General features: G+C 30.9%; 1 protein-coding gene and 1 pseudogene across 1 annotated transcript; both read left to right on the plus strand.

The window, feature by feature from the left end:
- Window positions 1-26384, plus strand: LOC128185836 (transient receptor potential cation channel subfamily M member-like 2). Its single transcript, XM_052855508.1, has 23 exons — window positions 1-142; window positions 4190-4232; window positions 8548-8592; window positions 9009-9201; window positions 9571-9725; window positions 10494-10632; window positions 11382-11529; window positions 11741-11852; window positions 12996-13107; window positions 13332-13567; window positions 13816-13923; window positions 14066-14131; window positions 16647-16809; window positions 19003-19122; window positions 19311-19410; window positions 19610-19841; window positions 20105-20167; window positions 20307-20459; window positions 20575-20844; window positions 20938-21130; window positions 21843-22002; window positions 23654-23802; window positions 24098-26384. The coding sequence occupies exons 2-23, from the start codon at window positions 4197-4199 to the stop codon at window positions 24223-24225; spliced, it is 3081 nt and encodes a 1026-aa protein (XP_052711468.1). The 5' UTR covers window positions 1-142; window positions 4190-4196; the 3' UTR covers window positions 24226-26384.
- Window positions 1-27003, plus strand: part of LOC128185841 (uncharacterized) — an 86238-nt pseudogene that overhangs the window by 30625 nt on the left and 28610 nt on the right.

Genomic DNA, 27003 nt, shown 5'->3' on the forward strand with positions numbered 1-27003 from the left:
CATGCGGTCTACATTTAGCTTTAGAAAATATGGATCTTTAAAAGAGATTGAAATACAAGAACTTGAGCAGTGCCTTTTTTAGATAGATCTTCAACAGGACTAGTCTAGGACACAGGAACATGAACAATACGATACAAGAAAAGTAACGTTTTCATCTATGTTATTCTTTTATTAATTTGATTCAAACTGCTTTTTGTTTTGTATTTTTTTTAATTGTAGCAAAAAAGTCAAAGAACGGGGGGGGGTGGGGGGTGGGGGTCTATTTTTAGCAACGGTTAATGACGTTTTTGCTAATACCCGCTTAAACATGTTGAGAGCAGTGTAAATAGTTTAGAAATTACCTTGCTAGATATTAACATGTTATCAGTTTTAACGGGCATGGACACATTTTCATTTTAATATCTTAATGAAATATATACATAATGTTTTACAGGTGTAATTGAAGTGGGCTAATAAATATGAATATCGGTAATTGAGCTCTGGACATGGTTTTTTATATACTGTAAAGAGGTGTGTTTTAATATTTTTTTTCTGCCTTTTGTTTATTTTAGATTTTTTTTCTATTCAAAAATGTTTTAGAAAATCAATTCTTATTATAGATAAATATGATTCTCTATTAAGCATACATGCATGTTTATCTAGTTCTCCATTATTTTATACAAGATGTGTCTTTTGAACCTATTAAATCGCCACACCTGACTGAACACCTTTAACATGGGTTTGACGTGGTTTTTTTTTTTAGATCAATGCAGTATCTTTGATTGTGCATTTTATTCCGTTAGTTTACAATCAATTTGTGTTTGAAACAAAGCTGTCCAATCTTTAACCTGTCAATGTTATCTTATCCCAAACCATGCACCGACTTATGTCGATAAGAGATGAATATGATCTGATCCCGTCACATATGCACCAGGAAGTTTAAAGTTACCACTTGTAGGTCTAATTGATAGAGTACAATAAATAACCCAGTTCTTTAAAATAGAACTGCATTTAAAAATGTCGTAACGCTTATCAACATTCGCATTTAATTTCAAAGCAATGATTTTCATTTAATGTCTATTTTGTCATTCCGAGTAGGAGGGTTGGTAGTGTTTACATTTGTTCAGCTAAAAAGTTAATTTTTTAACTGTCTTCCCGTTTTACAGTGGCATGTTTAAAATCCTTAATCAGGCCACAAATTGTAGGGTTTGTTAAAATTTTCTGATATTCAATTATTTTTATCGGTATTTGTTTTCATGCAGATTTATCTGCATGAGTCTTTGAATTAAGAATATTAAGTGCTATGCATACATTAAACCTTAAACCTTTTCATCTATACCCTTTAAATGATCGTTATACATAATATATACGTTCGATTTCCCGCAATAACATTTTTTATTTCTGTTCAAAGCAGGGGCACTGTCTAAGAAAATGAAAAATGTATATTAAAAGGTTCGGCGGTATTAGACGTTAATTTTTTATGGCATACTTAGTAATTTTAACAGGTATGTCCAAAAGATTACATGCCGCATAGTGCCATTGTTTTGACTAATATATAAAATCTTATTAGGCACATACATGTATAACCTATGAGAAGGTTGCATCCAGCAATCAAAAGTCTTCAAATTTTCTCAGAAGTTTATTTTAATTCTGCATATAAAACTAAACTAAAATTTGCAACAAAATTGCCATTGAATTCTGAATATAACGTCACAATCACTAAAACACAATCTAAAATCTAGCTATTCTACATCATCAATGCACATTTTAAGTAGTGGCTGAACATGGTATTATTAAAACATGTTACAATACGCTTTTCAATATTATTTAACATGCGCAATTTTCGTTAGGGGATGTCACAGTACTGTAGTGAATTTTATATAAGCTCAAGTTATTTATTACTATCATAGGTTAGTAAATAACAGAGTTTGAGCCAGTGAACAAATCAATTTCATTTCGATCGTCTTCAATGCTTCCATTAAAAAAATGTCACTGTGCTTAACTTTTCAAGTATTTAATCAAAAAACATGTTTGGAACACTCTTATAGTTGTCTTTTTTCATAAATGAACCTCGATATGGTGTATATAACTTTTTTCTTTGAGTTTGCGCAATACATTTCATGAAAAAAATTAAAAATAATAACGACACACCTCTTTCAAACTTCAAAGACATGGCAATTTTTTTTTTACATGATATCAATTTAAAATCATCATATAAGTATCATATTTCAATTTAGATATAAAATCTGGTTATTTCATCTTCCACAAGCTCCCACAAGTGCACTTTAATGTTCAATTGAAAAAGAGAAGAAATACTAACAGTTGTTTAAATAAAAAAGCTTAGTCATAATGTAATGTTCTTATTTGTTTTGATATATCTTTAATAAACCTTACTCATGAAAAATGTTCATGAAAATCACTTTTGTAGAAATAAATTGGGTCCGTCGTCTTTAAGTACTCTTCAGAACGATTTTCTAAGGAATGCGAAGCCTAAACAGTTTATAAAATTGCGTAAAATGTCAAAAACTATTTTATATCGTATAAAACTATTACATATATTGAATTTTATGCATATAATTTAACTTTGTGCAATAAATTGTAGATAAAAACTGTCATTTGACCTTTAGGGACATTGTTTACCCAGAGTTTAAGTTTTCAAATTCGGTTTGTAATAAAGTTAAATGTCATTGGTAAAATTCGTTCTAACTACTAAAAGTATCAATCAAATTCACTATTATTGACATAAAATCTGATAATTTTACTATATAACGGATGATACAAAATTGAGCTTATAGCAAAACAGAGGAAATTCAAAGTAAATTTTTCAGATTTTGTTTTTCACTGAAATAATTTTGGTTGTACTATGATATAATTAGTTAAGATTTTATTTGTTGGTTAAGATAATTTTGCATGGTTTTAACTTGTTTATCACACTTTTTTTTATTTAGATAAGGATGAGCCTCACACTACAAAAATATTGAAAATGCTTAAAAACGATTAAAGGTACCATATCTCCAAAAATTGATCAATGACCGCATATAAATTATATGCCAGCAGAATAAGGCCAATGCAATTGGTTTAGTACTATAAATGTTTTTTGTATTATTAATAATTTTGTTTTGTTAAAAGGAAAAAAAATGGGTAGGGATTTGACTGATTTAGGAAATATTCATAAAGATTGTCAATGAAAGCTTTATGCTTTGAATCAATACCATTCATAAACTGTGATTCATTTTTAAAAGAGGTAAGCATAGTGTAAAAGTTTGAAGGATTTCCTTGAATTTTCCAAAAAATATATTCAATGGCCAACAACTCAATAAGCAGGTTATCGACCTACTTTTTTGAAAGTTGATAAATAAAATTAAAGGTCTATACAACACTATAGATGATTTTTAATTATCACCAGTGGATTTTTTTTTCATTTTGAGTAAACGTAATCCTTAAAATGACATCAAATTTTAAGTATTCAAACAGAACAGTACTTTTTTTTAACGCTAGTCTTACTATGACGTAGGTAACATTCTTTATAGGATATAAAATCATTTTTTAGCAAATTAGAAAGCACATTACAACCAGAATTAAATTATTTAGGTTTAGACTCAATTTAACAACGAAATTATGTAAAATTCATACTGAAAATAATAAAGCGATTTATTTTTTTCAAATTTTCAAATGACAAAGTCCAATCATGTTTTCAGTTCGTGCAGTTAAAATGTGATTTAGATGGTCAGTATTTTTATTGATTTGTTCTAAAACAATTTTTAGGTGGGCCTGTTGTCTTTGTTTAAAATAAATGTATATCGTTTAGGTCTCTAATAGACATATTACGTGAAACACGTCAGAAATTGTTTTCTGACATATAGAACATTGCCTTTAAACGACCTTTCTGGACTGAAAGTGCAACTTACAGATTAACCGTTTTTCCCTTTATTATCATTTATCGGAATAAATCATGGTTACATTTACAAACTTATTATATTAAAATGGAAAATGTTTGATATGACATGATACACGCTAGTTCTAAACAACTATTGGAGTTAATATTATCTTGACTTTTATAAAATACTAGCCCAAAAAGCCAATATATGTCGACATAAACATTTAACAAAATTGTTTATCTTTTAGAAGAATATAAATAACATTGCGACTTTATTTCTAGCTTTAAAACCCAAAACATATCAAGTATGTGTTGTTTTTATTCTGTCATTAGGTGAGCAATGTCTAATGTGGACTCTTCATCACCTGGTACACAGGTAAGATGTTTAAATAATAGGAATTAGTTATAATATCGCTTTTAATGAGGATAAGTATCACTTTGCACAGCGGTTTATTTTTATGCAATTTTTTAGGTGTGAGATTGTAACGTGTGTCGTGTTTTTATTGAAAACTCACATTATCTGTAAGGTTTATGTGTTAAAAAAATGATTTTGACACAAATCGGGTAAAACTCAAAAATGGCGATTACGACAGGATCGTTTACTGGAAATGAAAGTATGCATGAAGCCAACATAAACCATGATTCGCTCCCGTATTCGAGGTGACCTTACATAAAAAAAATAACTTAAGATTTTTTTTTTTACCAAACCAAGATATCAACATTGTTTTAAAATGTACTGTTTACTATAGTGATAAATATTCTAAAGAAAAGGGAATCTATAGAGCAAAAATATAACCAATAACAAAAACAAGAGGCCCAGGGGCCACATCGCTCACCTGAGAAAGAATTGCCTTAATTCTGATCAAATTAGCATTACAGTATCAAAATATCTTGACAACTAAGTACAATAGATCTTGCTAAAAAAAATTGAAAATCTGCCAATTTTTATCCACCTCTTTTTTTTGGTAAAAAACAAAAAAGTCCTTTTTGTTGTTGTACCTGTAAGAAGATTTTTCTCTATTTTTATATACCCCCCCCCCCATTTCGTGGCCCCACTTTTCTCTATGGAATCATGGTTTCATCAAACTTAAATCTGCATAACCTGTGCTTTCACACTAAGTACTGAGTTTTGGACCGAAAACTTTCCCAGAATATTTTTAAAGATTTTCTCTATATATTCTTATGTAAAAATTCAAACCGCCATTACGGCCCCGCCCTATCACTAGGGACTGTGAATTTGCAAACTTGAATTTACACTACCCAAAGATGCCTCTACATAAGTTTAAGCTTTTTCTGGCCAAATAGTCTTTAAAAAGAAGATTTTCAAAGATTTTCTCTATATATTCCTTTGTAAAAATTCATCCCCCATTGTGGCCTCACCTTACCCCTGGACTATTATTTAAACAAACTTGAATCTATACGATCTGGGGATGCTTCCACTCAAATTTGGGCTTTCCTGGCCTAATAGTTTTGAAAAGAAGATTTTTAAAGATTTTCTCTATATACATGTATAAAATTTGATCCCCCCCATTGTGGCCCCGCCCTACCCCAAGGGACCATGATTTGAACAAACTTGAATCTACATTATCTGAAGATGGTCACACGCCAATTTGAGCTTTCTTGGCCAGATAGTTTTTAAAAGAAATATTTTAAAGATTATCTCTATATATTTCTGTATAAAAATGTATCCCCTAATTGTGGCCCCACCCTACCCCCGGGGCCCATGATTTGAAAAAAATTGAATCTACACTATCTGAGGATGCTTCCACTCAAATTTGAGCTTTCCTGGCCTAATAGGTTTTGAGTAGAAGATTTTCTCTATATATTCCTATGTAAAACATGATCCCCCCATTGTGGCCCCACCCTACCCCCAGTTACCATGATTTGAACAAACTTGAATCTACACTACCTGGGGATGCTTCCATTTAAATTTGAGCTTTCCTGGCCTAATAGATTTTGAGAAGAGAATTTTTAAAGATTTTCTCCATATATTCCTATGTAAAACTTGATCCCCTATTGTGGCCCACCGTACACCCAGGGACTATGATTTGAGCAAACTTGAATCTACACTACCTGAGAATGCTTCCACTCTTATTTGAGCTTTTCTGACCTAATAGCTTTTGAGAAGAAGATTTTTAAAGATTTTCTATATATAATCCTATGTAAAACTTGTCCCCCATTGTGGCCCCACCCTACCCCCGGGGACCATGATTTGAACAAACTTGAACTTACACTATCTGAGGATGCTTCCACTCTTTTTTGAGCTTTTCTGGCCTAATAATTTTTGAGTAGAAGATTTTTAAAGATTTTCTCTATATATTCCTATGTAAAACTTGAACCCACAATTATGGCCCCACCCTACACCCGGTTACCATGATTTGAACAAACTTGAATCTACACTACCTGAGGATGCTTCCATTTCAATTTGAGCTTTTCTGGCCTAATACTTTTTGAGAAGATTTTTAAAGATTTTCTCCATATATTCCTATGTAAAACTTGATCCCCCCATTGTGGCCCCCTTTCCCCCAGAGACTATGATTTGAACAAACTTGAATCTGCACTATCTGAGGATGTTTCCACTCTTTTTTTAGCTTTTCTGGTCTAATAGTTTTTGAGAAGAAGATTTTTAAAGATTTTCTCTATATATTCCTATGTAAAACTTGATCCCCCCATTGTGGCCCCACCCTACCCCCAGGGACCATGATTTGAACAAACTTGAACTTACACTATCTGAGGATGCTTCCACTCAAATTTGAGCTTTTTTGGCCTGATAGTTTTTGAGTAGAAGATTTTTAAAGATTTTCTCTAAATATTCCTAGTATGTAGAACTTGAACTCCCAATTGTGGCCCCACCCTACCCCTGGTTACCATGATTTGAACAAACTTGAATCTTCACTACCTGAGGATGCTTCCATTTTAATTTGAGCTTTCCTGGCCAAATAGTTTTTGAGAAGAAAATTTTTAAAGATTTTCTTTATATATTCCTATGTAAAACTTGATCCCCCAATTGTGGCCCACCCTACCCCCGGGTACCATGATTTGAACAAACTTGAATCTACACTATCTGAAGATGCTCCCTTTTTAATTTGAGCTTTTCTGGCCTGATAGTTTTTGAGAAGAAGATTTTTAAAGACTGTCTCTATATATTCCTATGTAAAAACTTGATCCCCCTCTTGTGGCCCCCCTACCCCCGGGGACCATGATTTGAACAAACTTGAATCTACACTACCTGAGGATGCTTCCACACATGTTGAAGCTTTTCTAGTCGAATAGTTTTTGAGAAGAAGATTTTTGAAAAATACCAACAAATTTTTCAATAATTCTCAATTATCTCCCCTTTCAAGTGGGCGTGGCCCTTCATTTGAACAAAATATGAATCCCCTTTACCTAGTGGTACCTTTTGCCAAATTTGGTTGAAATCTGCCCAGTAGTTCTTGAGAAGAAGATGAAAATGTGAAAAGTTTACAACGACGACGACGACAACGCCGACGACAGACAACGGACAATGTGATCAGAAAAGCTCACTTGAGCCTTTGGCTCAGGTGAGCTAAAAAAAGGTAAAATGTGAAAACGAAGGAATTTCCGACCAATTTCAAAATTGTAAAAAATTAAAAAAAAAAATCATCAACTTTTGATGACCCTTAAAAAATCAAGATCATAATTTTTTTTTTAGTTTAGAAATAATTGACTTTTGGCAATTTTTTTTTCAAAATATATCAGAAAAAATTATTGAGACTTGGTTCGGTTGAATCATTCTCATCAATACAAAATAAAACAGATAAAAAAAACTAATTGTAATTCCAGCTGCTGCATCAAAGACATACCTGATTTGACAAAGAAATTGCGAAATTCATTTTTATAATGATTAAATTTATATGTGTTTGCCTATGGTTTTTTTCTGTATACCATGCATCTTTTTCAGATAAGTAAGAACTGGGGAATGTTAAGTATTATTTTGACATTCATGAGTAATCGATTAACGTATTTTTTCACGACAAAATTTGATGATGTAGGGAGTTAGACAGTATTTGCTATTATGATAGTTATTAACGTTTGTTTAAAACTATTGTCATGCAGTACACTATTTAATACCCTGAATACATGGTGATAAATGGTCCTGCACGTATTTAGTGATACTATGATACCATATTTTAAAGTTAAAAAAACCAACAACAACAGAAACCTGTATAATATACTTTTGTTTCACTGCATTAACACGTACTGTTTGTTTATTTATTACTTAATGCTGTCTAGCCTTATCTAGAAATAGATAAACCGATATATTTATGAAAAAAAATGAAACAAAATGTCTTTCTATGTTTTATCTCAGACTGTTGTAAGCATCTTTGTTGATAATACATGTATCATGTGGTAATCGAAACTAACAGTTGTAACGTAAGCAATATAGAAGTAAACTTAAAACAACATTGCAGAGAAAACAAAATTCGTAAAGATAATTGTTCAAAAGTATGATTAAATATTTAAAACAAAGCGCATTTTTATATCAACAGTGGAATTGATCATCCAAGATGGAGTCAGAATTATTTAATAAAGTATGATTAGGTGCACTTAAGTGGTATTAGGATATCTGATTTGAAAATGTTCCACTGATGCATGTAGTACTTATCATTTAATTTCAAATGTGTTTACTTCTTATAATCTCCTAAGTGACTTCTTTTTGTACCTTAAAGGTTTGGCATCTTAACCTTAATAAACGAGAAAAATATGTTGAAAAGGTAGGTACAGCGTTGTTATTTTCTTGAAGAAAACATAATTATATAGGTGAATTATACATTGGATGTATGTTTCGTTGATACCAATAAATGAAGACTAAACATACTGCATTTTTAACAACCTGTTTTAGGACTGGATTATTTTTAATAACAAGAATTACCACCGATTTCACCCAACACAACAACAAATACGTTTTTTAATACTATAAAACAGTAACCTTTCACAAATATAATAAAACTGCATTATGATGCATTACTATAGGTATTGTTTAGTGTTATAGTTTGACGATTTTGAGGTCTAGGGACAAAGTGAGTGCAATGCATGCTTAAACTATTTCTCTCATAAACTCTCACAGAATTATGCATAACCCTTAAGTATTTTCTACGCTAACAAAAGTGGTTTCGTATTTATTCATAAGATTTCCAAAACGTGGAATGATATCAAGAGGAACGTCAACACGGAGGATGAGCAAAGTTCCACCAGAAAACTCATTAAATCAACGCCCACCATGGTGTTTTCGGTGATTGGAGACTCAGACAGCTGTGTTCCAAGTCCTTGGCCAACTTCAGTATTCCAGACAGCTCTGATAGAAGCAGCAAAGAGTGGGGGAGGTAATAATATATAAACGGTATCAATTTACCGCAGAATATAGTTTGTCACTTCTATGTTGCAGTTCAATAAAATTCCTAAGGTTGGGGGTAAAACCGAAATAAACATGTAAAACACAAACCTAAAATGAATGCATATAAATATATCTTTTATGTGAATAAACCCCCTTGAAATTTCTAAGTTTTAAAAAAAAGCAAAACACATTTTCATTGGTAAAGGTATATGAAGTACAAAATAGTTAAGAAGGTGCGAAAAGATCTAATTTGTTTATGGTAAAATATGAACCCTATTTAGGAGATTTCTCTTACTTTTTCTCTCATTGACATGTAAAAAAAAAACCTTTTTTATATATGCTTTTGTTTATCTTGTAGAAACATTTATCTTATTCAAAGGAAACGGCGGAGGGGTGTCTAATGTCGTACGGGATGCGTATCAGCATTACGAGGATATGGAGTTTGGGAGCGAAACAAGGACAGTAAATGACCAAGAAAGACACATTAAACTCATCAGTATGACCGGTAAAAAGGTACAGCAGAAAAAGCCAAATCGTTATTGATCTAGATAGAATAATAAACTTTAAAAGTATTGTTTGCAAGGATTGATTGATACATAATTCAATGTCCGAAATAAACTATTGGGTTTATACCTTGTAACCGTGGATACTCCAAATGTGATACTTACAGTAGTTCCTAATCAAGAGACCACCCATTACGACCTTCAACATTGATATATTCAGTAAAATATCTTAAATAGCTGTTATCCATGCATGTATTTGCTTCTTTTGCGATATAATCAGTAGTCAAATACTATTTATGGCTTCAAATTGGCTCCTTGGACTTTATACATTTAGATGACCAGAAATGACTTTATCTCTTTTTTTTAAATCACTGTGTTAATTTCCTCCGCTTGGTTGGCGTACGATTTCACTATTTATAATTTTAAAAGTTATAACTGAGACCAAACTCAAAATATATTCGTTACTGTTAATTTGAATGCTGATATAATGTAATCTTAAGAGGATCGTTAACAAATATGTTAGTGAATATCAGTAACAAACTCAGGGTTATCATACTGTCCTATAAATAGAAAAAAAATAATCAACGTCGGATATTTTCTAAAATGAATTAGAAAATACTTATCCTATTTTTTTCTGACTCTAAAATTAATACAGTGTTTCTTAAGTCAAACACTTGACCATGAAACCTAAACTTTCTGTAAGTGAAAAACTATACTACAGAAATGTTTGTCCGAATTATCTTTTGTCAGCAAACTTAATCAGCAATTCATATTTTAGACTGATAAACAACCATCAGAGAGGAACATGGCTACAATACACACATGTGAAATTGAGGAAGGAGATGACTTTATGCTTGATTTTGAACAATTTGTTTCTGAACAAGAAATCTTCTATTTTGGAACAGACATGGAATTCAGTATGTTTACAACTTATTTGTTTCTTGGGTTAAGAAAAGTCCTGTTTTGCAATTATACATAATGACAATTTAGTAATGATAATATTTTTTATCGTCAACAAATATATTTTCTGAACATAGATAAACAAACAATATTCCAGTGTAATGTAAACGTTTCTTGAAAAACAAATACATGGTAATGAAGTTTGAATTTCTCATTCACATTAATATATTTCTTACGTACATGGAAAAAATGAATTTAGAATTTTATGATGCCAAAAAAAATTCAAAAACAAACCAAAATATTCGTGAATTTTCCTAAAACTTTTTTGAAAAATAGTTTAATCAATTATTCTATATGTTGATTGCGATTAAACATGTTTTTTTTAAAAAATAATTATTGTCAATACTTTTAAATAAAACATTGCCCGATATAATGAAATTATCCTTTTAATAAGGATAACTTAGTTTTTTTCTTTGATATTCAAATTCGATTTAAAGGATCTTCTTTGTCAATTCATCAATACGACAATGAAATAAACCTAATTATTTTCAGAATTGAAATTATAGGGTTGACCTGAATGATTGTCTATATTACTGTGTTTCCCCTTTTATCATAGGATTGTAAAAGTATTTTTTGCGCATGGCATCTTAAATTCCTTTACACACAGTTAGTCAAATTAAAGAACTCGACGGTTAAAAAAAAAAAAACTGGCATGGAAACTTGCAATTATTTTACTAATATTGACACTATATTAAAATTGTTCTAGAAATCCCTGTTCCAATCGTTATTCTTGTATGCGAAGGGGATATCGACACCATCTCACACATATCAAAAGCACTTCAAGGCAAAATTCCTGTTATCATTATGAAAGGATCGGGAAACGCTGCTGACTTGGTGCTTGACTACATAGACGAGTATTTGGACTTATATATAACTGGAACATAAAGAGCAGGAATTCGAAAAATATTAACATTTTTTTTTAAATTTGAATTATGATTGGATGTTCTATATAAATATATTAGCAAGAAGAAAAAGAAAACAAAATACATTAACAAATCATTTTAGGAACATATAATGATGTTATATTTATAGCAGATGAATTCCATAAATCAAACTCTTTTGTAGTCCTGACATACTTCGGAAAAATGTCAGCATCATTCTCAATATCGAGTTGGATGATCCCAAATTCAGTAATCTGGAAAATAATTTACAGACAATCAGAGACAATTGGGATTTGGTGAGTTATTTTTTTTTAAATATAATTACATGTGACTTTGAATTAAATTTGATTAAGATTATATTAAGTTATGAATACAAAATTGAATATTTAGTGAAACAATTAGAATATGACGTTAAATTAATTGAGTTGACATTTCTATTCTTTAGTGTTCCTTTCATACCGAGAGCCTAATGTAAAAAAAGAAATATTTTATAATCCATGAATTTAATGCCAATAACGTTTATCTAGTAAACGAAGAAAGCTTAAGCGATAATGATACCTAATATATGAGTTCTTCTAATGAAGCTATCGATTTTTCAACGCAGTTTGCATTTCGTTAACATCAATTCAAAAGTAAATTGCATTCTAGAACTGGTGGCTCAGATTCAAGGGTCATCTACTTGTGGCAAAACACTTCCATTTGAAAACAAAATTACTTTCGCATTATTCCGGTGTGAGATCAGTTTGTCCAGTGTACGACAGCAGTGTGTTTTTTTTTGTCTTTCACTGTGTATTACTCCGCCGCTTTAAAACGTAAACAAACGTTGTCTGCTGTAGGGAAGTGAACTGTAGGGTATGAAAATGATGGATTGAGATTGTCCATTAAATAACTGTTTTGCTTAATCAATTACAGTTTATAATTGTATTGCTGACATTTCCAGGGCCATACAGTTGTGATTAAACACTACCACTGTTAAAAAAAATGGTGATTTATCATCACTATATTCTTATACACTCCAAGAAATTAAATACACTATTTTTTAGACCGAGAAGTTAATCAACGGATTGCTTGATAAAAGTTGCTTGCTGAAGTGAGATGTGTCATTTTGTTTATAACATAGAAAAAGTTGTGTGAATTGTCATTTCCAATAAAATATACAGAAAAATTGTAGAAAAGCTCATATCTTTTCCAGGTCTGACAAATTAAATATCCAGAATGCATAGTCGTTCAAAATAACATAAATATACAAAATATACCAGATATCTGCCCTGCAGGGCATGAAGTACTTTTTTATGCAACTCAACTTTATTCGACATGTATCCAATAAAAGTGTCGACTATTTAAAGGCAAATACCAATAACAAAGCTGACATGCATTTTTTAAAAAGAAGATTTCAACTATTTGATAGCAAAAACCATTTTTAAATACTTGCATTACAGGTAGGAGTGTTTGATCTAGACCGAGATGACCCACATGTCTTGTCAGGTATTGCAGGGAAAGCAATAGTTAGTTGCTGGTCAGTAAAGAGGAGTTCCCGGTATTCCAATCCTGGTATGTCCATTTTTTCACAATTGTCATGAAATATCTTCTGCAACCATTATAAATCTGAACACTAATTCTGTAAAATTAAAATGCAAATATGTTAGGTATATTACGTGGCCATCATTGTTCTAAAGCTAAATTATAGACATAGCTGTTTTCAACATAATGGAATTTAGTAACAATGTATTTGTTGCTAAGTACTCTTACAATAGGAAGTGTCCTTAAAATTTTAGATGTTCAGGAGAAAGAAAAACAAACAGCTGGAACAAACAAACACATGTCTCAATCAGCCTCGAAGAGTTTTTGTATGGATTTGATAGACCATGATCAGCTAGTAAAAGGACTCAAATGGGGGTCGAGACCATATGTGCAAAGTCCAAACTTTTGTACTTCCACTTCACTCCCGTTGTATTTTTATTTTGGATATCAAATATTGCAAGCAAAACCCCTGATGAAGGAATGTGGAGATGTATGCTAAATGTGTTTTATTTCTAATGTATTTTCTTATACACATTTTAAAAAGTAACTGTTATATTGAGGTATTCAAAAACATATATGAAGTCGTTTTATTAAGAAGTCATTTAAACGACTCTTTTAATTTGGACCTCATAGTAAATATTGAGATTAACAATTCCTTTGTAATTATCATTTTGCCGTTTGCATTTAACCATTTTGGTAAACAACATAACGGAAACTGAGTTTCTTTAACTTATCAAGGTTCTCCTTCTTGAGGCATTAAAAGCAAACCGATGTGATTATGTGAGAGTTTTGTTGGACCGAGGTGTTAAATTCAATATCGACAATCTCTCCGAACTTTACGAACAGGTAACGACATGTAGTTATTTTCATGTCTCTTTATAATGAATCATTTCATTGTTTTCGTCCCTGTTAATATGTATTTACCTTATCTGATTGGTCCTATTTGTATGGTAGTTAACATTTATATTTTGATGTGTATATCTTTCAGACAATCTCATGCCAGGATTGTAAGTTTAAAGAACAAGACTGTTTGCATTTCAAATGGATTTTATATGTGAGTAATACAACCATGCACTGAAACAAACATTGATATACCATAATAAATTCACAAGCATTAGTATACCATAAAAAGTTCAACTGAACACTTGTATGTTTGTCCTATTCGAATAGGATTTAATGTGAATTATGTTCAAATATCACCAACCAAGTTAGGCGCCTCGTGAGCTACATAGCACGTTCATTGTATTTGAGAAACAACGTACAACATACTATACTCTAATTATCCATATATAAGGTTAACTTTTTCATCAACTTATAAAATATGACATCGTTGTTTAATTCCATTTGTGCACTGTTGTTTAATTCAAAGCGATGGATATGAGTGTAGATTAAAATTTCAATTAAAATTTTTTGAAAATGTCACTAAGTTTGTTTGTTCTTGTCAGTTAAAGAATCCACAATGCAGTTTATGAGGTGTGACCACCTTGATGTTAAGATAACGACTAACTAAAACAGCCCCAACATAGATCTACTAAATAAGAACAATTACAGGCCCCAAAAACAATTTTTTCACAGAAAAAAACAAGGTTTCCTCATATTTCTTTGTATATATACAATATTGTTATACTCATGTAGAACAGTTACTATATAACTCTATACAAAAAAAGTCCAGCATTTTAACTGTTGGACTGGAACTGTTAGATTGGAACGGTTAAAATCGACCGGTGACGTCACATTCCGGGAAAACGTGATATTGATTAGAAGGGGTATTACAAAACAGTTGTTGACTGTGTCTCGGGCAACAGTTGATCTGTCGGACCGGCTCGCAAACTTTGCCCGCGGCCTTCGGCCTTGGGCAACAGTTTGCGAGCCGGTCCGACAGATCAACCGTTGCCCGAGACCCCAGTCAACATGTGTATAATGTTTTAACCATCAAATGCTAATCAAATTCGAATTTTTAAGAATTCAATAAGAACAGAATAATTATAGTGGCTAAAGATGCAAGGTCAAGATTTCACCCAAAGTCGTAAAATCCCGGAAAAAAAACATTTACATAACTTAAAAGACTGAGCTGTCTTTATTGTTTATAATATGGCTTTGGATTTAAATAAGTAGTAGACTTAATAAAATGTATGATTATCTTATTAATTATGATTGGTATGAAGTCTCAAACATATCAAATCTTTATTTTATTCATAATAAAAATACCCCTTTAACTCTAAAACCCAATCAACCTGAAGAGGTTATACAATATAGTCGAAAGACATATCATTAACATTTCAATGATTTTTTTAAAGTAATTGATTATTATTCAATTGCAAGTTATAAAGTAATCGATTTCAATCGATAACAGGACAAAACATTACCCTATGTTATCGATCATTAATTGATTACAGTTTTTAAGTAATCGTACCCAGGCCTGCTTGTTATACTTTAGGAAAAATTCAAAAGAAATAAAATATCTACCAGGAGGGTACGCAACGTTTTTACAAGGTTTAAGAATGGATTTATCAAAGTTGCAACGTTTATCAACAATTATTCAACGTTGAATCAACGTTATTCAACGATGAGGTTTTAACGTTGACACCTAAACTATATGCCAAATAAATTGAAATTTAGCTGCATGTATACGACAAGTGGCTAGTTTCATTAACTAGTTTAATGCGGGCTTAAAACTACTGCAAGCACTGCTGATCTTCGGTGTAATGTAATTTACCAGACTGCTTTACATGTATGTCAGCTTGACTGCTAATGATGCTAGTGGTATACAGATCTTACGCATCGTGAAGTCACCTCACAGATATCACGTTCAGTAAAGTGCTGGGATTTTTGCTTTTGGGCTATTGTGACTATTATTTATTCACATTTGAGGTTCCTAAGAATATTTTTTTAAAGCGGTCTGCAGAATGTATTTGATGAATTTACCGTTACGAATTTTAGAACTTTGTGTGTACAACCTTGGTTCCATATAATGGACAAGAAGCATGGCTGTCATTTGGCGCAATGCACATAGTTTTTTATGTTTATTTTTACTAGTTTTAGGCTGTTAAACGTTTCAACGAGAATTTTATATGTACAGGCAAAAGATGAACGCTATCAGGATTTAAGGGCAACTTTTTAAATGTGGATCTAATTTTAAAATTAAAGTGTAAGCACGAAAAAAGCAGCACAAATGAATAAAAATTTATGTTTTAATGCAATATTTTACAAAAACAGTTACTTAGTTTTGACCTAATTTTAACGCTACATCAACATATTTTCAACACCAATATTTTGTTGAAACAGCGTTGCAGTCTAACGTTGAAACAATGCGTTGAAACAATGTTACATTTTCACCGTTGTCTCGACTTTCATATGCAATCTGTATTTCAACGTTGATTCAACGTTACTTTTTGACCTTAAAACAACATTGTTTCAACATTAAAATGACCGCTTGCTACATTGTCTATAACAATTTGATTGAGAGAGTTTTATAATTATGACAAATGAATAGGTTCTACCTATATCCTTTAAATCATCATTTTAATGAATCAAATTTCAACAATGAGAATATTCTCTTTGTTTCGAAGCAAATACCAACAGCAAAGACGTTATGTCTGCAATTGCTACAGACAGGGAAAATAAAGGAACGAAACATAACAATGAATGGAAAGACAACTAAAAAGAACACAAAACATGTTTCTGTGATCAGTGCTACTAAAAAACTTTGTTGTGAGATATTGGGATATGAAGGTAAACACTTTATCCTCTTTTACCATAAATTAGTTATGAGTGTTCACTTTTATTCACATTGTTTTGACGTTCAGTGTGTATATTTACTAATAAGATGTATACAGTATTATCTAAATGTTTTCAGAATGCTCAGTTTCTCTTAACTACTATTTTTAAATATGATTTTTTAAATATCCATCATGGCAACAAAGTAATATGATATAAGTATACCTAAGGTATTTCACTCCTCACCTTTTATTGCGCAGATGTTGATCTTATTTTTAAAGGAATATGGTATTATTAATTTAAGGATTACGTTTACTCAGGTTTTGAGATTTTAAAAATATTTTTACAAAGTTCAATACCTGAAATCCAAAGTTGTTTTAAAAACACAAAATAACATTGTAACAACAAATATTGATATTGATATCCATGTTTTGTTTACTTGAAGATGTGTTACGACAAAAGTAGATTAATATTGAAACAGAGGAAATTTGGACTAATTTTTACATTTTAAAATTTTCTCTTAAAAACTTTCTGTGGCAATGTACTTGCAAAAGTTAAGTTTCTAAGTGTTTTTTCATATACCTTTACATATTCTATGGTTGTATTAACTCGTGTATAATTTCAAATCACTGACTGACAAGCGATTGGAAAAATCTATAAACTACATAAAATCAATTTAAGATAAAATAACTCGAAATTTTGATCAATGATCTTATATGATGTTAATGTCAACAAAATACAGACAATAAAAACAGTTTTAGGCCATCAATGGTTTGGAGCTCCTATTAGTAAGATATTTGAAAAACTCTATAAGAAATGGGTCCAATTTTGAAAATTGATAAAGGAAATGTGGACTAAAATAAACCTAAATTATGAGCTTAAAACGATTTATTCAAATATAGAATTAATAAAGCTATTCGTGTTTTATCATTTATCATTTATGGAGCTACAATGTGCAATAGGTAGTTTTTCGTTCCTATTAGTGGATTTTTTTTCGCCACTTAATCTCCACAAAAGATCATTATTTCATGATTACACAACATTCGTAAAGAAACTCCATTTGAATTTACGAAACAAACAAGTTCTGAGGGAACTATTTTCTCATGCGGAAGGTTTTTTAGTCGAAATGACAGAAACAAGTAATTTTATGAATTTTCAATTTACTTTTCTTTTCATTACACCTTATTCATCATTCACATTTTTAACATTTATTAGGTTTGTGTCATCTTCTATAGGTCATTTGTGACTTGTACATAACTAAATTTAAAAAAAAGTAATAGATATTAAGCATAACATCATGCAAATATATAAAAAATGTCTAAAAATTTTGCAAGAATTTTACCTTTGAAGCCATTTTTCATAAATTTTACATCACTGACCCCCATGTTTTATTATGTCATAATGATCCTGCATATATATCTAGACAAACTGGATTAATTTTATAAAATTATTGATATTCAAAATGTTTTCATTTCAAAAGGGCACACAAAAATGTATGCAGCTTCGCACAAATTTTGTCGTTATCCCTCTTTTCAGTGTGACCATTGTAAATAATTAAAACTGTGTTTCAAGAAAAAACTGCTTAATCATAAATACTGACAACAAATCCAAATCAGGCAAAAATCGCATTTCAAGTTTAACAAGGTCAAATTAAATTGTCCATAACCTCCCATTATCTTTGTCTTTTTAAGAGTGTTTTGTGTACAGCTTTCAATGAAATACATCTCAAGAAATCTTCATAAAAAACATTGATGAGTGGTCTACCTTAATGTAGGTTTTTTGTTATTTATTTTATTTTGTCTTTGAGGTACTTAAAGAAAGGAATAGCTTATGCCTACAATTTTATCGTCATCTGCCATTAATTCTTTGAAATTATTTTTTAATCAAATTATGTTTTCATTTATGCGTGCCAGTGTTACAAAAAAGTATTAGCTTTAAGGCGTTAATTCAAAAATATTGAAGCCTTAGTTATGATAACTTTCTAAAAATCTTTAGTTCTTATTGAAATACAGTTTTGATATTGTTTGTATGTATGTTTTAACTTTTTTCGTTAGCTTAACAATATTTTAAAAACAATTGAAAAGCGTCAATTCCTTTTAGCGAGTTTGGTATAAGCGTGTTTTAATCTAGTAGAAACATTCTTTCTACATAAAAGTATTTTTTGAATGAAAATTATTAATGTTCTCCGTTATTTCACACCTTTTTCAGAATATATGCAGGGAGAAACATTCACAGATGAAAGTGTTGCTGATGTTTTATTATGGTCTATCTTCGTCAATAGGAAAAAATTAGCAGAAATCTGCTGGCTAAGAGGCAAAGATCAACTATGTAAGCTTAATTAAATCAATAGGTGCATAAAAAAGTGGCAGGCCAGGGATGGTCATAGCAACTTCAAATTCTGATAAAGGATATGTAAAACCTCATACATGTAGTGATAGATAAATATTCGATGATTTATTATTTGAAAAATGCTATCATTACTTTTGACTTTGATTAGAAAAAAAATTATTTTGTAGTGACCGGTCTAGTATGTTCGGCCATTCTTAAAGAACTTTCCAACAACGCAAGCAATGTCAAGGAGCAGGTCTTATCAAAAGATCTAGAGGATCATTCAAAGTAATAAAACTCAGGAGAGAACATAAATAGGCATATTGCCTGCTGTTCAATCCATTTCAATGTATCTATATACATCTTAAAATATTTCTTAAATTAAAGTAATAAAACTAATAAATAAAACTCGTCTGTTTTAATGTTTGAATAGTATTACTATTTTAAAACACAGAATACGATATACATGTGTACACTTTTTCTTTAGAATCTTTCAAGGACGTTGCCTCAGCATAATGGATAGAATGTATGAAGAAAACACAAAGCAAGCTATCGATCTGATGGACACTCAGACAGTTGTCTGGGGGATTCACTCAAGTCCATTGACTTTTGCATACGAAAATTTTATGTACGATGTGGTAGCTCATACGTGCTCCCAAAAATACATGAACAAGCAGTGGTACAACAGATTGTCGCCGAAAATAGTACCTTTTTTGAAGGTGTGTGTGCTAATAATATATATAGATAGATAGATAGATAGACATATATATATATATATATATATATATATATATATATATATATATATAAATATATATATATATATATATATATATATATATATATATATATATCTGTTAAATACCGTGTAGGATTTGCTTACATCTATAGAGATACGCAAATACGTTAAAATTTATTATGGACAGATCATGTAGTTTGAGAATCACAGGTTCACAGGTAATTCTATGGTTTTTTTGTCTAGTCTGCATTGAGCAAGCCGAGGAAGTTCATTTTTGCTCCGAGGACCAAATATTTATTGAATTACGTAAGTATATAAATTACAAACGTGCTTTATATTTATTAGTAGTTACCCATCTTTGAAACAAGAATGAGAGCAATGTGATGTTATTTATTCCTTATGATTTTTGCATTTTGTAAAGTTGTAATTTGAATCATTATTGTAGGTAATATTTTTCTTCGTGTTAGCCATGTACAGTGACTTTGTTCTGACAAGTATCGGAGATCCATTTTATGACACAATCAAAGCCCATGTTTTTGAATATTCCATGTATGTATGGGCTGTCGGAGATTTTATTGAAGAACTGATCGCTTGCTTTGTAAGTAAAAGCATGAGAGGTCGTAAACTTTTTATCACATTGCTTACATAAAAAATAGAGTATATTTGATACTATGTATTTTAAATGTATGTGGAAAGTTTTATTATTATTTAAGGGATGCAAGAATACACCAGGGCGTTCCCACAGGGGTTACTGGTCCCGTGTACTGAGACACTTAAACGACTTCTGGAACGTGGTGGATCTGTTGTCGTTTCTTTTACTCACCATTGCACTATGTGTCCGCCATGCATATCCAGTTCCTCCGACATTCACTTTTGCTAGAAATATGTTTGCTCTTTCTCTGCTTGTCATGTACCTGAGAATATTAGAAGTGTTTTTGATACACAGAATAATGGGACCCACCATTATAATGATCAAAGAAATGGTACTTGTCTTTGTTTGAATGTTAACTAAAACTAAAAAAAATTACTAAGATAAAATATGTTCCCTAAAACAATTCATTTATTAATTTTCTAAGCTGAAAGATCTTCTAAGGTTCCTGTTTATAGCTGTCGTTGTGGTATTGGGAGTTGGAATTTATTACCACGCAAATATGTGGCCGGATCACCAAAGCATATGGTCAGATGACTGGAACAATTGGAGAATATGGTCTATCATTTACTTTCCGTACTGGCAGCTTTACGCTGAGTTAAATCTTGAGACTGTTGATGGTGAGAGAATTTGATATTTTATATCAAAATTGTTTAGAAAAAAATGTATTATCGTACATTTTGGAACAAAAATGAAACAAGAAATCGTTTAGTCTCTTAGTTTGATCCTAAACAATGTTATAAATAACGACACTAATGCTGATTTAATATTTTTTCTTACCCGTGAGGCATTATTGCATTTTTATAAAATTAATTTTTTAAAAATCTTTTTAGAGATATATTGTATTTATGTATAATATAAAATTAAAAAAAATGTTGATTTGCTTAAAATATTAAAGAACAAAAGACTATAGGTGAAAATCATCGTTACGCGTATATTAAAATATAAATGCCTTGAAGGTTTTAAAATACGGAAAATAAAACGTTTTATTTAGGAAATATACCTTTCAAAATGAAATGTTTTCTTAAAGAAAGCTTGGATTGTATAGCAAAAAAAACAACAACAATGCATTGGCTTTTTTACTGTAAACCATGCGGGGTAATTTCATTGTCTTGTTACTGTAAACCATGCAGGGTAATTTCATTGTCTTGTTAATGTTGTATTCCCCCATGGGAATTGTCTTTTTTGTCACATTATAGGTACATGAAGTTGTCTCACATGCCAGTTAAAAACACAAACGCAATGGATATACGCTTTTTAGATATGTTTCACTTTTAGATTGAGCACGATAATAGAATGTAAGCCTGAGTTTGTTTAAATTCCTATGATCAGGTAATGGACCAACTAACTGTACCAAAAACCGTACTATATGGGAGAACGACCCGTCCAAAACTGGGTGTTCACAAGAGGATTGGACGGTTCGGGCCATTGCAGGAATATATGTGTTGTTCTCCAATCTCCTCCTGGTCAATCTTGTTATTGCCATGTTCAGGTAAGAATTTAGTCATGAGTAATGCTTGCTTGTTTCAATGAGCTTTGAACCCTAACAAGACGATGTCGAAATATATACATTATACCCTTATAACAAAAGTAATGATATATATCACCATGTAAATGATTTTAACAAATATTTGTAAGTCAATATTCATATTTTACTTACAATCAAATTCCTTTTTTGAGTTTTAAGCTTTTATGAAACTAAGTTAAACAAAAAGTACAGAAAATTTTATTGATTTTCACAAGTGATGCTTTCAAGATGTTGTTATAACCATTTTTATATACAGATAAAAATAATGAAGTAATATCGGTTTTCTATGTGCATTATATTATGTTGTAAATCTAAAAAGTGCCAAAAGTCGCAGCATGTTTTTTTTTACTAAAGATGACAGTCGCTTGTTACGTAACGCAGGGGTTGTTTAATGAAGGGCTTTCATATAGAAAATCAAGAGCGGGTCTAAATATGGTCGCGAAGGGGTCAGTTATAAGGGGAAGGTGGTAGTTCGTCGTTTATTTCTAATTTTAATTTTTGTCATAAAGCTTTAATTCTGTCCCAAATAAATCAGCAGTGTTTATTGTCAACATTTGCCAATTGAAATCTATAATTCAATGCATATTTGAAAAAAGTGATTGTGATAAATATACTCCCTATTTACGTAATTATGCAACATTTTATCATTACATTTATATGTTATGGCTCTGGGATCATGAAACTGTCTTAAATCTTAAGTCAGACTTAAGTCAATAAATTTGCACTTAATTTTTAAGATTGTTCTTAAAGTGGATCACAAAAAAAATGACTTAGGGTTCAGTCTGAAATATTGTCTTAAATCTTAAGACTGCTATTAGGCAGACTTAAGTTTATAGATTGTTACTAAGTAAGTTTAAAATGGCGACACTCGTTGGATTTTTTTTAAAGAAATGATCAGCAAATAAGGCGGCTCCCTTGTCCTCGGGTTTTCTATTTATAGTTTAGGTTTTTCTCCTTTGTGGACTTGCTATTGAAGTTATTTCCCTTTTTTAAAGTGAAAGTGTGTAAACACGTCTGTATATATAATGACTGACATGTTATCCAGTAAGAAAATATGCTAATATTTGTGTGAATCATCTTTTAGATATAATTTTTAAACTTTGTGATATATAATAATGTTTACGATTCAGCCGATAGGAATCTTCAAACGAAGAAGAGTTCCACTTTTTAACAAATTCGGTCGAAAAATTGCGTGAGTTACTATGTTGTTTAAGCTAAGATAAATCTTAGCTAAGTTTTTTCTTAGATCATTTTGTGATCCACTTAAGAAGTTAATCTTAACTAAGTTTGAATCTGAGATTTAAGACAAAATTCTAATTTAAATTTAAGACAGTTTCATGATCCTAGAGCATGGTTCAAATGACTTATATCCGCCGAACGTATTTACAACCTTAATCTCATTTATTTTTATATTTTAGGGGAAAATTAACAAAAATGAGAGTAGACTTTTGATTAATTTATCATTGAATACTGATCAGAATAAGAATTCATTTATAGTTTACTGATATCATTGTACACGTGATAAGGTGTAGGCAATACTCCGATGCAGAAATGTTGTAGTTTTTAATAAAAATGTCTCCACCTTTAAGAAAAGATACTATTGCTACTATTCCAGTTACACATTTGAAAGGGTACAGGAAAACTCTGAGAAACTGTGGCACTTTCAGAGGTACACAGTTATCTGTGATTACAACCGACGGATTCCATCACCTTTTAACCTGATACCTCGTCTTGTCCAATTGATCTTTTTATTGAAACGTGACCGTAAGTACAAGTCACTCAAAGATAATGAGTTTCATTCATATTTGCATTATAAATATCCTATGTAGAATCAATCAAAAAACTTAATTAATAGAAAAAGAAAATATAAACTTAATTTTCTCTGTTTTGAGTGTTATCTACTTGTTCTATTGAATTTTTTTTTCATATAAATAATTTATAGGAAAACATATTAAATATTTCATTTCATATTAACTTCATTTACGGTATATATTATCATCTGTATCAATTACAAAATGTCCAATGTCTTTTTATTGCATAATGAGGAAATTCTTTGTAGGTTCCTGTGACATAAAAATAGGTCATACTGAAATAGATCTCATGAATACAAAAGAAAAACGAAAGAAATCAGCTCTTCAGAAGAACTTTCAGAAAATAATTTCTTTTAGAAGTTATAACACAAAGTGAAATAATGAACTATACGACAGTCAGAGAACGTCGATAAGGAGATACAACGAAATAATCTGTTTTTAAAAGTTAAAATATCAACGGATTCGAATGAAATCGCTATCATTATTTGTTGTTTTATGTTCTATCAAAAAAACAGATAAACATTCGCACGCATTTTATAGTGATTTTAGTATATAAACTAATTAAGGTGAGACTTGTGTTATGAAAAATGGTTTAAAAACGGTTTTTTAGTGTTCCTGTATTTGCTTTGTATAGTATACTCGTTAGTAATTTCAAAAGTAAAAGTGATATTTCATTCTACCATGTGTTACTATAAGCATTCTCACATATATTTGTAATTTTTATGACATTTAACATGAATAACTACATTGAGCGTTGCATTATTTAACTAAAATGATTACATAACTACATGTATATAAAGAGTTTTATAAATGACAAAGGTCAAAGTAATTTCAAAATTTATGTATTACTGAATTTCAAATAGCTCTATTGCACAAAATAGTATAAAATATAATGAAATAAGACATTTCAGAAAATAGCCCGTCGGCCCCTACATTTACATGGTTGTATAATTATTGTCCTTGTTACATCGTGAACCAAAACAAGAACTGATCCAGCAGCCTAATGATATACTTCACAGCAGACGTCAACCTCCAGATCTGAAGAACATTCTTACCAAAGCCAAATTTACTTTAAAACCCGTTATACCAATTGTATCTTAATGCGAGGATCCACGATGCAGGAAATATTCTTTTCTTCAAACCGGCGCATCCATTAATTCCAAGAACTGCAATGAATTGCAAATCAAAGAAGCTAATTTACTGCATGACGAATCCTATTTGTGATGACGACTATATAGGACAAACTAGAGCCAAACTCGCAGGTAGAATACGCGCACACAAGCAGCAAATTAGAGACCCATCTGTGAGGAACACGCCATGCAGCGGTCCATATATGCGGAAATGGAATGTTTTATATATTTCCTTTTCATAAAGAAAACAATGAACAATTGCGTAGAGCTAAAGAAAATCTTTTTGTTAAAACTGTTTAAACCAAAGTTAAATTTTTAATATTATATATTTTTTACATCTACGTATGATAACTCTTCAACTGTACATACATGTTGAAAAATTCACAATCTGCAGTTCATAGATGGAACGAAAGATTTAAGTATATTAATGAAATTTGGTAACTGTTAAGATCAATGTATGGGCATAAATATAATTATGTACAAGACAATATTTACACTTGCAAATGTTTTCCCTTATATAACACTGTTTGCGCAATCCGCTGTTATTCCTGCATAACATCATTATGGGTCAAGAGGTCAGAGTAGCGCATGAATAATCTAGGTCACTACTTTTTCTATATGTGCAAAAACTAACCGACTTGTGCTGAAACAAACCTATTTAGATATCGTAATGAAAACATAATTTAGGCATAAAAAATAAACATACATGTATCTGTATTTTGTTATACAAAGTTTTATTCATTCATTTTCGTAAAAAAAATTAACATTAATTGCGGGGATAAATGATTCATGTTAGATAACATGTCAGGCCTGTAAACAGAATGTTACGACATCGTAACGAGGCGTTCTTGAAAATTACAATCGCAATTTGTCAAAGGAGTTAATTCAGTTAAAATTCATTTCTGACTTATTACAAGCCTCGGTCAAAATTGCAAACGCAATATCACAGACCTTTTGTGTTTAGTCCATTCACGGATCACGGTCAAATTTAACTCCTTGTGCTTTTCTGTCCGATTTGTTCCGTAAAAAGAACTTCGAAGTAAAAATCGCTTTCCTCTACAATGTCGGAGGAAATCATTATGCTCTTGAATCTGATTCTGCGATAGAATTTCCCCTAAAAATGCCTAAGTAGATTCTAACTCAACTTTCAATCGCTTTGTTTTCAAATTTCTAACTGCTCTGCGACTTCAACAGATGTGGAACTATTCCGCTAAGCTTCAATCGGGGTTTTTTTCAATTGTACAAGTAAATTTTCTTATTTGTTTCCCTTTTTAATAATAAAAAAGTGTATTCTTGTTAAAAGTAGTGTCATATTTATTTTTCACGATAATCAAATGCTTGCAACATTAGTGCACTATATTTTGTTACGTCATCTTAATCGAATCGGCTTTCTAGGTCATCACAAAAGAGACTAAAGAACAAAATTATTACTTTAAACATATTTTCTTTTTTAAAGACAAAAATCTTTTTAAAAAACTTATTCAAGAGGGAGCTACTCCCCTTGTTATCAGAAACTGTCACTTGTTACCTATAACTTACCTTCAAATCACACTAACATTTTCTGAAACGATATCTTGTCTTAAAATTAGAAAGCTTGCGCAATTCTGTGAAAAAGTATGCCACATATTGCCAATTCCATTGAGGTTTAAGAAAATACGGCCATTTAAGCTTTTTATCAAACATATTAAGTCGATTTTACGTTCAATAAGAAATTAAGCATGGGATTTTTTGGCATCTGCTTTAAAATATTTTATTTCAGATTATGGAACTAATGTTAAATATAAGGAATATGGCACTGGGCGATTATTGTGGTTTGCAAGTTTAGCTGGTTGCCTACTTGTTTGAATCTATGTCGTTAACTACTTACGCAAAGCAGCAAATAAAATATAATAAAATTCGTGGTCACATTAAAGATCATTTTTTCAGCGTCTTCCGCAAATGATATGTGTGTGAATTTTTAAAATGTTGTTAACACTGTAATGTAGTATAACTTAAAGCAGAAGAAACTTTTTGTAGCAATTTTC

This window comes from Crassostrea angulata, chromosome 5 (assembly GCF_025612915.1).
Source record: "Crassostrea angulata isolate pt1a10 chromosome 5, ASM2561291v2, whole genome shotgun sequence".
In the NCBI taxonomy this organism is placed as follows: Eukaryota; Metazoa; Mollusca; class Bivalvia; order Ostreida; family Ostreidae; genus Magallana; species Magallana angulata.

What these genes read in the sequence shown, in the direction of transcription:
- LOC128185836 (XM_052855508.1), top strand. Translation starts at nt 4,197, where the DNA reads ATGTCTAATGTGGACTCTTCATCACCTGGTACACAG. An exon ending in TTCCCGGTATTCCAATCCTG is followed by an intron (nt 13,108 to 13,331) that starts GTATGTCCATTT and finishes TTAAAATTTTAG; the next exon opens with ATGTTCAGGAGAAAGAAAAA. An exon ending in AAGAACTGATCGCTTGCTTT is followed by an intron (nt 20,460 to 20,574) that starts GTAAGTAAAAGC and finishes TTATTATTTAAG; the next exon opens with GGATGCAAGAATACACCAGG.